Source organism: Orycteropus afer, unplaced genomic scaffold (genome assembly GCF_000298275.1).
Source record: "Orycteropus afer afer isolate SDZICR_OR568_19922 unplaced genomic scaffold, OryAfe1.0 scaffold00343, whole genome shotgun sequence".
In the NCBI taxonomy this organism is placed as follows: Eukaryota; Metazoa; Chordata; class Mammalia; order Tubulidentata; family Orycteropodidae; genus Orycteropus; species Orycteropus afer.
The window spans coordinates 2203825-2219152 of NW_006921930.1; the positions used below are offsets into that span (position 1 = coordinate 2203825).

Consider the following 15328-nt stretch of genomic DNA (forward strand, 5'->3'; position numbering starts at 1 on the left):
GGGATTTCTTTTGAAGCCGATAAAAATGTTCTAAAATTGATTGTAATGACAGTTGTAACCCTGTGAATACACTAAAACTCATTGAATCATATACTTTAAATGGGTGATTTATGGTATGTAAATTACATCTCAGTAAAGCTGTTACCAAAAATGAAAAAAATTAAATAAAAAACTGCTCTAGAAAAAAAAAAAAAAAAAAAAAAAGTGATTTGCTAGATTTCACATCAATTATAATCAAATTACCGTACATAAATTATATTTCAGTAAAATGAAAAAAAAAAAAATTTAATTTTTATAAGGTCTCATTCATCTAGTTTCTCTTCTGCTGTTTGTCCATTTTGGGTTATGCTTGCCAGTCTATTTATTAGGGCCCCTAAATTTCCCCCTGATTTTTCTTGAGGAACTCTATAGTTTTAGGTTTCACATTTAAGTCTCTGATCCATCTAGAGTTAGTTTTTGTGTATGGTGTAAGGTATAGCTCGTTTCATTTTTCTGCAAATGGATCTCCAGTTTTGCCAGCACCATCTATTAAACAAACATTCTCTTCCCCATTTAATGGATTTCAGCCTTTTGTCAAAGATCAGCTGACCATAGGTTGATGGATCGATTTCTGGGTTCTCAATTGTATTCCACTGGTCTATGTGTCTGTCATTGTAGCAATACCAGGCAGTTTTGACTACTGTGGCTGTATAGTAGGTTTTGAGGTCCAGCAATATGAGACCTCCTACTATGTTCTTCTTTTTCAATAGTGCTTTGCTTATCTGAGGTCTCTTTCCTTTCCATATAAAGTTAGTGACTGCTTTCTTCATATCTTTAGAAAATGTCGATGGGATCTGGATTGGGATTACATTGAATGTGTAGGTTGCTTTGGGTAGAACTGGTATTTTCAAAATGTTCAATCTTCCATCCACGAGCATGGGATGTTCTTCCATTTATGTAGATCTCTTATGGTTTCTTTTTTTTTTTAACGCATTTTATTGAAATATGATTTATATACAGTGAAATACACAAAACTAAAGTGACATGGGTCAATGCATTTTTTTTTTTTTCCTGGCAGTATTCCCTCCCCTCCCCTCCCACCCCTGGCAACCAACCAAGTTTCCCCCATATATAAACATTTTTGACCCTCCACAACAACGAACTAGTACTATATTTGTCCTTCTGTGATTGACCCATTTCACTCAGCATAATGTCCTCCAAGTTCATCCATATTATGCAGTGTTTTGCAGATTCTACATTATTCTTTAGTGCTGTATAGCATTCCAGTATTTATATGTACCATAGTTTGGTCATCCACTCTTCTGTTGATGGGCACATAGGTTGTTTCCATCTTTTTGCTATCGTAAATAGTGCTGTGATGAACACGAGCGTGCATGTATCTGTTCCTATCCTGGCTCTCACCTCTCTAGGATATATACCTAACAACGGGAATGCTGGGTCAAATGGTATCTCCAATTCCAACTTTCTAAGGAATCGTCATATTGCTTTCCACAGAGGTTGTGTCACTTCAGTCACACAAACAGTGTAGGAGAGTCCCAATCTCTCCACATCCCCACCAGCATTTGTTATTTTCTGTCTCACTGAACCTTGTCATCAGTGCTGGGGTGAGACGGTATATCTCATTGTTGTTTTGATTTGCATCTCTCTGATGGCCAATGACTGTGAGCATCTTTTCAAGTATCAGCTGACCACCTGAATATCCTCCCTGGTGAAGTGTCTATTCATGTCTTCTGTTCATGTTTCAATTGGATTGTTAATTCCTTTGGTGTTGAGACGTTGGAGTTTTCCATCAATCTTAGAGATAAGTCCCTTGCCAGATATAAAATTATCAGGAAATATGAATTTGTTGCTGTCATTTTTGTCATGTGCTTTTTCGTGGTGTCGATTTCTTTGTTTCATACAATTTTCTATGCTGAGCTCGTTTTGTTTATGAATCATGTTATCACTTCCTTCATTGCTATTGTTTTAGTGTTTGCTGAATATTTATGCTGGTCCTCTTTATTATTTTGATGTGAATGTTTATTATTTTTCTTTGAGGTTACCCTGTGATTTATAGTTTTCTTCCCAAGTGTGGAACAGTCTGTTCTATCCTGTAGTTGTCTTGCTTCCCTTCCATCTAGAAAAATGACAGATTTTTTTCCCCTCTTTTTTGGTTTGTAGTTTTCATCATTTGTCGGTTGGTGTCTCTGGTTCCCTGTTTACAATCTTGTAGACTTATTTACTTTGGATACTTCCATCACTGGGTTGGTTTCTGGGTTATATCATCATGTGTGTTAAGTCAGTTGGTGGTGGTTGTTTTTGCTTCTCTGTCCAAAGGGCTCCCTTTAGCATCTCTTGTAAGGTTGGTCTGGTTTCAACAAATTATCTTAATTTCTGCTTATCTGAAATTGTCCTAATTACACCTTCATATTTGAGGGAAAATTTTGCTGGGTATGTAATTCTTGGTTGGAAATTTTTCTCTTTCAGTGTTTTATATATACCATCCCACTATCTTCTCGCCCGCATGGTTTCTGTTGAGAAATCTGAGATTAGTCTTAACACGACTTGGAAATATTCAGGCTGTTGGTCTCGTCAGAGTAGCTGACAGTCCACAGCTCCGACCGTCTCTGTACTCACTGTTTTCATTCAGGTTTTTCCACTAGTGGGTGCCTAATCCACTTCTGTATAGTTCCTTTCAAAGCTCAGGGTTCCAGGATTATCTTCTGTATCTCCATCAATTGTTTTTTTTCTTTGTTGAAGAGGGTCTGTCTTGCTTGTTTCCCTATTCCTCCATCTTACTGGAAAAGTACCTTCTCTTATAGTTTCTTGAAGTAGTTTTTTATAGTTTTCTTTCTAAGGTCTTTTGTGTCCCTGGTAAGATTTATTCCCAAGTATTTTTTTGGTAGCTATTGTAAACTGCACTGATTTCCTTATTCTTTTTCAGCAATCTCTTTGCTGATGTACAGGAATCCAACTGATTTTCAGACGTTGATCTTGTATCCTGCCACAATGCTAAATCTCTCAATTAGTTCCAGTAGATTTTTGACTGAGTCTCTTGGGTTTTCTAGGTTAGGATCATATCAGCAGCAAACAAGGATAGTTTGACTTCTTCCTTACCAATCTGGATTCCTTTGATTTACCTTTTTTGCCTTACGGCCCTGGCTAGGACTTCCAGTACAATGTTGAATAGAAGTGGTGATAGAGGGCATCCTTGTCTGGTTCCTGTTCTCAAGAGTAATGGTTTCAGTTTCTCTCCATTGAGTATAATGTGGCTGTTGGTTTTGCATACATGCCCTTTATTATGTTGAGGAATGTCCATTCTATTCCTGTTTTGCTGAGAGTTTTGATCAGGAATGGGTATTGGATTTTATCAAATGCTTTTTCTGCAGCAATTGATATGATCATGTGGTTCTTCTCCTTTGTTTTATTTATGTGGTAGATGACGCTGATTGTTTTTCTAATGTTGAACCATCCTTGCATACCTGATATGAACCCCACTTGGTCATAATGAATGATTTTCTTGATATATTGCTGGAGTCTATGGTCCAGGATTTTGTTGACGATTTTTGCATCTATATTCATGAGGGATATTGGTCTTCAGATTTCCTTTTGAGTGATGTCTTTGCCTGGTTTTGGTATCAAGGTTATGCTTGCTTCATAAAATGAGTTAGGGTGGATTCCATCCTTTTCTATGTTTTAGAATAGTTTGTGCAGAAATGGTATCAGGTTTTCTCTGAATGTTGGGTAGAATTCTCCAGTGAAACCGTCTGGGTCAGGACAGTTTTTTGTTGGTGATTTTGGATGACCTGTTCAATTTCTTCTTTTGTTATGGATCTGTTCAACTTTTCCACATCAGTCTGTGTTAGTTTAGGTTGAGTGGTGTGTTTCTACAAATCTGTCCATTTCTTCCAGATTTTCAAATTTGTTGGAGTACAGTTCTTCATAGTATCCTGAAATTATCCTTTTTATTTCAGTTGGTTCTGCTACGATGTTACCCATTTGTTTCTTATTCTTGTTATTTGTATTCTCTCCTTCTTTTCCTTTGTTAACTTTGCCAGTGGTTTGTCAATTTTATTGATCTTTTCAGAAAAACAACTTTTGGTGGTGTTGATTTTTTTCTATTGCCCTTCTATTTTCTGTTCCATTGATTTCTGCTTTCATCTTGATTATTTCCTTTTGTCTGGTGACTATAGGCTTTTCTTGCTGTTCTTTTTCTATTTGTTGGAGATGTTGGTTTAAAGTGTTGATTTTGGCTCTTTGTTCTTTTTTGATGTGTACATTTATTGCTATAAACTGGCCTCTGATCACTGCTTTTGCTGTGTCCCAAAGATTTCGGTATGTTGTGTTTTCATTCTTGTTTGATTAAAAGAATTTTTGACCTAATGTGTGGCCTATCACAGAAAATATCCCATGCGCACTGGAAAAGAATGTATATTGAGCTGCTGTTGGGTGAAGTGCTCTGTAGATGTCTATAAGGTCAAGTTGGTGGATTGCATTGTTTAGCTCTTCTGCATCTTTGTTGAGTTTCTTTCCAGTTGTTCTATCCTTCACTGAAAGTGGTATATTAATGTCTCCCACTATCACTGTGGAGCCATCTATTTGACTTATCATCTCTTTTAAAGTCTGACTTATGTATTTTGGGGCTCTTTCTTTGGGACCATAGATATTTATTATGGTTTTAACTTCATGTTCAATTGATCTTTTAATCATTATATAATGTCCTTCCTTGTCTCATATGGTGGCTTTTGTCTTAAAGTCAGTTTGATCAGAAATTAACATTGCCACTCCTGCTCTTTTATGGTTGCCATTTGCTTGATGTATCTTTTTCCAACCTCTGATTTTTAGTCTGTTTTTGTCCTTTGTAAGTAACTTTTTGTGTTTCCCATGCTGCTTTCAGGATTCTTTCTTTGTCTTTGGTTTTGATTAGTTTGATGACGATATGTCTTGGTGATTTTCTTTTGGGGTCTATCCAGCTTGGAGTTCACTGAATTTCCTGAACGGATATATTTTCATTTTTCTTCTTATGAGGAAAGTTCTCCTCCAACAAATCTTGGACATTTTTCTCAGTCATTTTATTTTTCTCTTCCTTTCTGGAGCTTCAGTGACATGTAGGTTATTCCTTTTGATGCTATTCCACATGAACCTTAGGCTTTCTTCATTTTGTTTTGATTTTTTTTCTGACTGATCCCTTTCCAAAGAAGCATTCAGGTATTTGTCTTCAATCTAATTAATTCTGTCGTCTTCCACTGCATAAATTCTACTTCTTTACCCTCTCAATGTGTTATCTATTTCTGACAATTCAGTATTAATCTTCTGGATTTCTATCTGTAGATTTTGAATCATTTCTAATTTTTTATTTGTCATTTTGGTTTTGTATTTTCTTCCAAAATTCTTCTAGGGTATTTTCTGTGTCTTCCTTGGTCTGTCTCTCAATCCTTTGAAAATACCTAAATATAATTCTTTTGAATTCCTTATCAGAGAGTTCCAATTCTGCTTCTTTCTCAGGGATGTGTTCTGAGTCTCTATGCTGCTCCCTTGTCTCTACTACTTTATCTTGCTTCTTCATGTAGACTGTGATGGTCTGTTGTCTCCGAGACATCGTGGTGTTATTGTATTTAGATCTCTGTTAATTGTTTGTGAAGAGGAGCCAAGGGTGAGTCAGGTTCTTCTTGTTGGCTGTTTATTGTTGGCCCATTTTTGGAGGAGGAAGTGGTTGCTCTCACTCAGTAAATAAAGTTGCAGGAGGTGTGGGTGTAGTTGTGTCATATGGGGAGTGTTGCTGTTTGCTACTCAGTTAGACACAAATGACAACTGAATAACCATCAAAAAAGTAAAAGCAAATGGACAACAAATGGATTACACCGTCTAATCACACAGGAACAGTAACCAAAAAAAGAAAAAAGGAAAAAAGGAAAAAAGAAGAAGAAGAAAAAAACTGCAGTATCTGGGGAGATAGGTAAAGAAGGAGAATGATGAAGAAAAAAATGGGAACAACGCAAAAACAAAATCAAAGAGCAGGGTTAAGCACGAGAAAGAAAGAAAAAAATTGCAACCAAGAACAGGGAAGAGAAAAAAAGCTGAAAACTAGAACCTGGGAGGGGAAGAATAAAGAGTAATAGTAACAAAGAACAAAAGTAATAATAATAATAGTAATTTTAAAACAGATAAAAACAAACAAAAAAACAGAAAAGAAAAAATAATTGGGGCGGGGGGGGGGGCAGGGCACACAGGCTCTGTCTGAGCACACAGACTGGGATGGAATTCCTGCCTGCCCAGAAAGTGGATGGGAGTGAGAGATGGCCACACTTCCGTTCACTAAGAGGGTGTGGGGTATAGAGTAACAAGGGGAATGTTGCACCTTTCCAGTCGTCTGGGTCTGGAATGTCCCTGGTGTTCCTGGCAGGTAGAGCCTGTTCTTATGTCCCTGGAATCTGGAAGAATGCTGTTGCTTTAAATATCCAAAACAGTCAAGCTGCTTGTAAACATTCAAAATGGCTGCGCCCTCCAGACAGACAAAAGTCCACAGCTCAGCCCGCCATCCTCTTCACTGCTTCCCTTTTTATTCCCCAGCCACCAGAGCAGTCCTCTGTGCAGTCCTTGGCTAGCAGGGACGAGTTTTAGGTTAATTTTTAGGTCTTACCACCACTAGGCAATATCCAAGCTGTCTGTGTCGTCAGGACTGCTGCCAGACTGCAACTCCGTATGTCTCCTGTTTTGGTGTTTTCAGGGAAATTATTCTCTGGTTGGAGTTTAGTCCATTTCTATATCCTTCCCTTCAAGGCTCGGGGTCCAGGATTATTTTCTGTATCTGTGTTAACTGGTTTCCCTTTTCTTTGTTGAAGAGGGTCTGTGCAATCTTTCTGCCTATTCCACTATCTTACCGGAAGTCTCATTTCATTTTCAATTAACCTTAGTTCAAATTATCATAGTTAGATTGTTACAAGAGCCTCCCAAGTAGACACTCATCTCTTCATCTCTAACAGTATCCTCAGTTACCTCAAATACCTTTCCTCTGCATTCCCAGAACACATCTACACATCTTAATCATTAGCAAATTCAGTCTTGACTAGAAGTGGGTGTTACTCTTGGACCTACTGTTGATTAGTCAAATAATCTTAGATAAATAGTTCATGTCTCAGACTCATTCCTCAGTAAGTTTACAGGGAATTTAATTAGGTAAACTTCAAGAATTTTATCATTTAAAAAACAAAATAAAACAAAAAGCCCAATTATTTTATAAACTATCATAAAAGTTTATTAATTTGACTTAAACACATACTGACTTTTAATTTTATACTTCACCTGGCTAAATGTGACACAGAAAAACAGAACAATTAAATAGATGTCATTAGATCTATATTTCAGTTTTATCATTATACTAATCTATTGCTTGTTTTATACTCCAATCTCCTGATTTCATGGACTCATTTGTAAAATATAATAGTCTTAGATTCAAGATCTCTAATGTCTCTACCAGCTTACAAAAAAGAAAAACAAACAAACAAACAAGAATCATCATCTTAAGAATTAGAAGGATAGAATACAGCATAAAATACATAATCTTCTTCACAGTATAGGCCATTAGGGAAAATGTATTTACTGACAATAGTATTTAGCTGTGGGGGAAAAAACAGTTCAAATTCATGAAAGACATTCATACCTGATAAAAGTAATGGATCTTTATCTAAAGACTTCTTAACGTGATCAGATTCACCAGTCAATGAACTTTCATCAATCTTCAGATCATTGCCTTGAATGAGTATGCCATCAGCAGGAAGAAGATCACCTAAAACAAAAAGCAGTGATATGCTACACTGTAGTAAAGAAGATCACATAAATTTGCTTGTAGTGCCAGATACATTGCTCTTTTTTACTTACCATATTTCACTTGAGCAATATCCCCAACAGTAATGTCGGCTACAGGTATCTGAATGACCTGACCACCCCTGATGACAGTGAACTTCTGTTCTTGTTCAATCCGACTCTGTAAACCTCTAAACTGTTTTTCTTTACTCCAGTCATTGAAAGCTGTTACTAATACCACACACACTACTGACAAAAGGATTGCAGCTCCTTCAATCCAACCAGTTTCACCTTCACCTTCTTCCTCTCCAACAGAAACTTCTCCACAAACTGTTTGGAAAGAAAAATGTGTATCAACAGACATTCTAACTGAGGGTATAGCATGCATCCAATAATTCTAAGCTATACATATCTTGGTTGTTGTTATGTTTATTTACTTCACCAATTTTGTAAAGCATGTTCTCCAAAGTTGAACAGAGGTAAGATGACAGAAAGTGCTGCTCTGGTCCAAATACTTATTTTCAAGCTGAAGAAATGACCATGCGTCACTGTGTATGTGAATCAGTTAAGTGAATCTATAGCTTACATTCCTTTAAATAGCAGAAGTTGTAATTATCCAGAAAACAGGAGATTAACCTTTGTATTAGAACAAGTCTGGACTCAGGAACAACTCAAGGTAGAACTACTGTACTGATTCCTTTCCTCAAAATGGAAATAAAGCTAAACTATTACCTTCTAAATGAAGAGTTTCAATGTTGATCTCATTTGTTAAATATATTAAAATGTAATACATTGTAATAGTATGCAAGAAAAAAGATCGAGAACAGACATGAAATTTACCACTTAATTTCAACAATGACACAAGAGCCTCATTTCATTTCTTAGTTCTACGCTCTATTATAGGGGCTCTGGTAGCATAGTGCCTAATGCACTTGACTGCTGACCAGAAGTCTGGCGGTTCAAACCCACCAGCCACTCCTCAGAAGGAAGGTTGGGCAATCTACTTCCGTAGTGACACTGCCTCAGAAACCCAAGGGAGGGGTTGCTATGAGTCGGGTTCGACTCGATGGCATGTAACAACAATAACAACAACTCTATATTATATAAATAGTATTCAACTGACATAGAAATAGATCATACCATTAGAATATTTCTAGAAATTGAATTAATCCCCTGCTGACTATATTTATTTATTTATTTATATTTACATTTACAATTACAATGAGCTGCATGCAGGGGAAAAAGCAATGAATCCCTAGACCAAAGTCACAAAAGCACTATAGTTTACCAATGATAAGAAAATAGGTATTTTGATAATATTTCCAGTAAAGTCCAAGTATAAATATAATACCAGCAACCTGTTTTACCAAAGGTGTTCCCTTGTAAATATATCCATCAGAGAGACATGCACCATTTACATTTGATCTATGTTATCTGTCACAAGGCCTCCCTACTCGACCTATTCCTTGAGTGGTATGTAAGTGTATGCATTAACAGAACAGAGAAACAGTTCTCAAAGTACTGTCCAGAAACTCGTTGTTGTTATTGTTAGGTGCCATAAAGTTGGCTCCAACTCACAGCAACCCTATGTACAGCAGAACGAAACACTGCCCAGTCCTGTGCCAGCCTCACAATCCTTGCTACACCTGAGCCCAGTGCTGCAGCCACTGTGTCAATCCATCTTGTTGATGGCATTCTCCTTCTTTGTTGACCCTCCACTTTACCAAGTATGATATCCTTCTCCAGGGACTGGTCCCTTCTGACAACATGGCCAAAGTAAATGGGATGAAGTCTGGCCATTCATGCTTCCAAGGAGCGTTCTGGCTGCACGTCTTCCAGAAAAGATTTGTTTGTACTTTTGGTGGTCCATGATACTTTCAGTATTCTTTTCAATACAACTCAAAAACATTAACTCTTCTTTTGTCTTCCTTATTCATTGTCCAGCCCTCACATGCATTATGAGGTAACTAAAAATACTGTGGTTTGGTTTAGGTGCACTTCAGTCTTCAAGGAGACATTTTGCTCTTCAGCACTTGAAAAGAGGTCTTTTGCAGCAGACTTGTCCAGTGCAGTACATCATCTAATGTCTTGACTGCTGCTTCCATTTGTGTTGACTGTGGAACCAAGTAGTATGAAATCTTTAACAACTTCAATCTTTTCTCTATTTATTGTGATGCTACTTATTGGTCCAGTTGTGAGAATTTTCATTTTCCTTAAGTTGAGATGTAATCCATATTGTAGACTGTCACCTTTAAATTTTCACCAGTAAGTGCTTCAAGTCATCCTCACTTTCAAAAAGCAAAGTTGTGTCATCTGCATATTGCAGGTTGTTGATGAGTCTTCCTCCAATCCTGATGCCATGTTCTTCTTCACATAGTTCTGCTTCACGCATTATTTGTTCAGCATACAGATTGAGTAAGTATAGTGAAAGGATACAACCCTGATGAACTCCCTTCCTGATTTTAAACCATGTGGTATCCCCTTGTTCTGTTTGAACGACAAGGCTCCTGGTGTATGTACGGGTTCCTGATAAGCACAATCAAGTGTTCTGGAATTCCCATTCTTCTCAGTGTTATCCATAATTTGTTATGATCCACACAATCAAAAAGGAATCCCCGGGAGATCCCCAAAATCAAAAAGATTTTCGTAATAATACTAAGACATATTTACCTCTCATTCTTTCATTAACGTATAGCAGAATTTTCCAAAGACTGCATTACAAATGTGATAATGCAATACACTGAAGGTAGAAGTGGACATGAGAATCCAGATATCTTTAATTAAACCAGACATTAAGGAGGTACGATAACATGAAAACAATATCACTCTTCTCATTAATTTATTTGGAAAAGTTATTTTTCATCAAAATGGCATATAAAATATAATGGGTTTCCTAAGGAGGCCCTGTGGTACAATGGTTAAGTGCTTGGCTGCAATGAAAACATCAGTAGTTTGAACTCAACAGACTTGGCAATCTGCTCCCATCAAGATTATAGCCTAGCAACCCTATGTGGTAGTACTATTTTGTCATACAAGGTCACTATGAATTGGAATTGACCCACAAACAATGGGTTTATTATAATTTTTAAACACACTGAAAATATTTTTAAATTTCTTAGTTTTAATTTAACATACATAAATGTCTATAGATAAAATTCACATACCAAAAAGTTCTTTGGAGTTATCAATAATTTAAGAATGTAGAGGGCCCTAAGACTAAAAAGTTTTGACAACCAGTAGATGAATATACTAGTAGATCTATTTATGATGCAAGCTACAGTGCATATTTTTACACCAAACAGTACTAGTAATAAATTTTGATCATTTAGTTTCTATGACTGTAGGTTTATAAGTAATAGATTTCACTGTAACAAATTACTATTTAGTGCTAAGATATAACATAATGACAAGATGCATATATAGTACACTATTATGGATTGAATTGTGTCCCCCAAAAATATGTGTTGTAAATTCTAATCCCTCTATCTGTGGTTATAATCTATTTGAGAATGGGTTTTCTTTGTTATGTTAATGAGGCATTCTGAACTCAGACTTTTAGTCTCCTAAATCATGGGAAAATAAATTTCAGTTTGTTAAAGCCACCCACTTGTGGTATTTCTGTTAGAGCAACACTAGATAATTAAGATATACACTGATAAATGCTTAAAAAAAAGCGTAAACATGAAATAACTTTCCAACATCAGCAAAAATATCATCGTATGTTTTAGTAACACCTTCCAGTGCATTTTGACTGACAAAAATATTTTAATTGTCTGCATTATAAACATTAGAAATTTATTCATTTTGTTTTCACAGATAACACTCACTTAAAAAAAATTTATATTATATATATAAAGTGGAAAATGCAACCATGCTCCCAGTTAATGATTTTCTGAACAAAGTGAAGAGGCTCTAGTAAGACATCAAAATCTTTATTGTAGCACATGCCTATATTTCCGTCTCTAACATCATGGACATAAACCCAGTTATTAAAGTTTGAAAATAATTTTTCTTTGGTTAATATAGTGAGTTCAGTCTGTAGTGGTTTACATAGCTCTCTCAATAAAAATCAAACTGAAAATTGATAATTATAGTCAACTATCAACTCTAACCTAACGGAGAAGCACTTTCCAAGGAAAAATCAAACATGAGTCTTTTTTAAAGCTGTGGTATTTAAAGTTCTAAAACCAGAGGTCCAAACAGTAAAAGGGAAGTAATCACAGTTGAGGAGGTGTATTCTTTTCTTTCCTCATCTTGTATTTTCAGAGACCTACAATGGAAGTGCTGGGAAAACAAACAAAAGTCTTTAGTAGGGAATTATCTTTAGGTGGAGCATACATTGCAATGGCCACCATATTCCATCTACTCTTGATTTTCTTATAGAAGAGATGGTCCCTTCCCCCTGCACTGTAGTAAATTACATGATAAGGCTTTGTAGCCACAGTCTTTGTAACTCCAATCAGATTACTGGGTAGGACCACGCAATTTAAACTGCTGACTGTTAAAGTCATCCACCTGGGTATTTCTGTTGCACAAAGTAATCTTCTGGGAGTTTGCTCTCTTTCAGATGTGTAGATCTCTGATGTTGGATCAGTTGGTTTTGCTACTCTGCCAGGCTCAAAATAAGCTCTCCTAGAGGCAGAAGGAATCTGCCTGCCGGCTGAGACACACTGCTGAGAGAACATCTGGCTGAGAGACGGTGGCAGCAGAACCAAGAGGCACGGGAACAAAGCACAGGCTTTCCTGGCCCACAGAAGCAGAGGTCAGGCCTAGAGGCCAAGGGCCAGAGAAGCGTGTCTAAGGGCACAGCAGAGAGGAGACTGTCCTGACTGAAGAATTGTATCCTGAAATGTAGCCTGTTACTTCCCTAATAAACCCCTTAATATGTGAGTTCTGTGTGGCCAGTGCAGTGAACTATCAAACTCAGAAGAGAGGTGGTGGCAGGTGCCGTGGGAGGGACAGTTGGTGTCATGGTTGGTAAGAGGGTTGGAGGATGGTGGCATGTCTGGCCTCATAAGGACAAGCCTTGGGCTGCTGATGGTGACTCTGTCTTCCTCTTGTGGAATTACAGGAGGTCAGAAGACACCACCTCCATGCCCCAATTATTTAAGCCATCCATTCCAATTTATTAGTTACAAGCTTTCAATAATACTAAATGAGCATAAGGAAAAACTAGGGAAGTTTTAAAAATATATTTTCCTAAAATTGCATTTAATTGAAAGTCTTGGCAAACCATTATTTTGGTACTGTTAACTTTCATTTTAAAGAACTGAAGGATGAGCAAATCTCACACTTGAAATTCACTGAGCATAATGTTGCATTTATTATGCTTCCTGTATGTCATCTCAGAGCTATGAGACGATAGTCCCAGTTACTCAGCTGTCCCATATTGGTCTCCTTTAAGCATAGTACTGTGTGTGTTTTGAAAGTTTTATGGCCTTGTTCCAGCTGTGATATTACTCTAGTACTCAGAACAAGTCTGCTGATGATGACATCTAATTTACTATGTTAACTACTCTTTTTTTTCTTTTTTTTTTAAAAGAAGCTTACTTGTTTCCTTTGAGGTTAGGACAAAAAGCTATAAAAAGTGGTTTTCATAATTCTACCCTTTTAAACCACTATTCCCCTGAGATATAACAGAACGAGATGATGTTAGGAGCAAAAGTGGGAAAGAGCTCTGGTAAACTCAAACCTTTAACTTCAAATTAGTTAAGAATTCAGATTTAAGAGGGTGAACTTAAGGCACAGCTGATTATAAAATAAAACAACCCCTACTCCATCAGATAACTATTTTATTAAGCAGATTACATTTGAAATACTTAAAAAATCCAATTCTCTAGCATAGAAGTGATTGCCCAGTCTTCCTTCTGAGGAGTGGATGGAGAGTTTGAACCACTAGCCTTCTGGTTATCAGTTACAATGCCTTAGGCACTATGCCACCAGAGCTCCTATAGCAAAATTGTTGCTGTTGTTACGTTCCACTGAGTCGGATTCGACTCATAGCGGCCCCCCCGTGGGTTTCTGAGGCAGTAACACTACGGAAGTAGACTGCTCAACCTTCCTTCTGAGGAGTGGCTGCTGGGTTTGAACCACCAGCCTTCTGGTTAGCAGTCAAGTGCCTTAGACACCATGCTACCAGAGCTCCTATAGCAAAATAGGTTGTATATATTTCATTGAAGTGCAGTAAATTACTTAATATGGCCCTACTAGTCATGCTGGGTCTTATAACTCCCCCAGAATGACAGGGCTGCTGTTGTTATGTGTTGTTGAGGTGTGTCTGACTCATACTGACCCTATGCACAGCAGAACGAAACACTGCCTGATCCTGCACCAGCTCCATGATCCTTGCTATACTTGAGCCCATCACCGTAGCCACTGTGTCAATCCATCTCGTTGAGGGTCTTCCTCTCTTTCGTCGACCCTCCACCTTACCAAGCATGACATCCTTCTCCAGGGAATGGTCCCTTCTGACAACATGACCAGAGTGGGTGAGATGAAGTTTAGCCATTCATGCTTCCAAGGAGCATTCCAGCTGCACTTCCTCCAGGAAAGATTTGTTAGTTCTTTTAGCAGTCCATGGTACTTTCAGCATTCTTCGCCAGCACCACAACTCAAAAGCATCAATTCTTCTTTGGTCTTCCTTATTCATTGCCTGGCTCTCACATGCATATGAAGCGACTGAAAATATCATGGCTTGTGTCAGGCGCACCTTAGTCCTCAAGGAGACAACCTTGGCTCCTCAAGACTTGAAAGAGGTCCCTTGCAGCCAACTTGCCTAGTGCTATACGTCGTCTGATGTCCTGACTGCTGCTCCACTGGCATCGATTGTAAAACCAAGCAATGTGACGCCTTTGACAAATTCAATCTTTTCTCCACTTATCGTGATGCTGCTTATAGGTCCAGTTGTGAGGATTTTTGTTTTCTTTATACTGAGATGTAATCCATACTGCAGACTGTATTCTTTGATCTTCATCAGTAAGTGCCTAAATTCATCCTCACTTTCAGAAAGCAAAGTTGTGTTGTCAGTAGGTTGTTAACGATTCTTCCTCCAATCTTGATGCCACGTTCTTCTTCATATAGTCCAGCTTCTCGGATTATCTGCTCGCCATACAGATTGAATAAGTATGGGGAAAGGATACAACCGTGACACACTCCTTTCTTGATTTTAAACCATGCAGTGTCGCTTGTTCTGTTCAAAGAGCCGCCTGGTCAACGTACAGGTTCCTCATGAGCACAATCAAGTGTTCTGGAATTCCCATTCTTCTCAGTGTCATCTACAATTTGTTATGATCTACACAATCAAATGCCTTTGCACAGCCAACACAAGTAAACATCTTTCTGGTATTCTTTGCTTTGAGCCAGGATCCATCTGAGAGCAGCTATGATATCTCTTGTTCCATGTCCTCTTCTGAATCCAGCTTGCACCTCTAGAAGTTCTGTCAACATACTGCTGCAACCATTTTTGAATTATCTTCAGTAAGATCTTACTTGCGGGTGATATTAATAATAATGTTCGATAATTTCCACGTTCTGTGGGATCACCTTT

General features: G+C 37.6%; 1 protein-coding gene across 1 annotated transcript in view; it reads right to left on the minus strand.

Annotated features, from left to right (window-relative positions):
• The window catches only part of ATP2B1 (ATPase plasma membrane Ca2+ transporting 1), an 87223-nt gene that overhangs the window by 56235 nt on the left and 15660 nt on the right, over nt 1–15328 (minus strand). Inside the window, exons 3-4 of the mRNA XM_042782494.1 lie at nt 7858–8112; nt 7640–7765 (exon numbers count right to left, since the gene is read on the minus strand). Coding sequence (XP_042638428.1) covers nt 7640–7765; nt 7858–8112 — 381 coding nt within the window. The remainder of the gene's footprint in view (nt 1–7639; nt 7766–7857; nt 8113–15328) is intronic.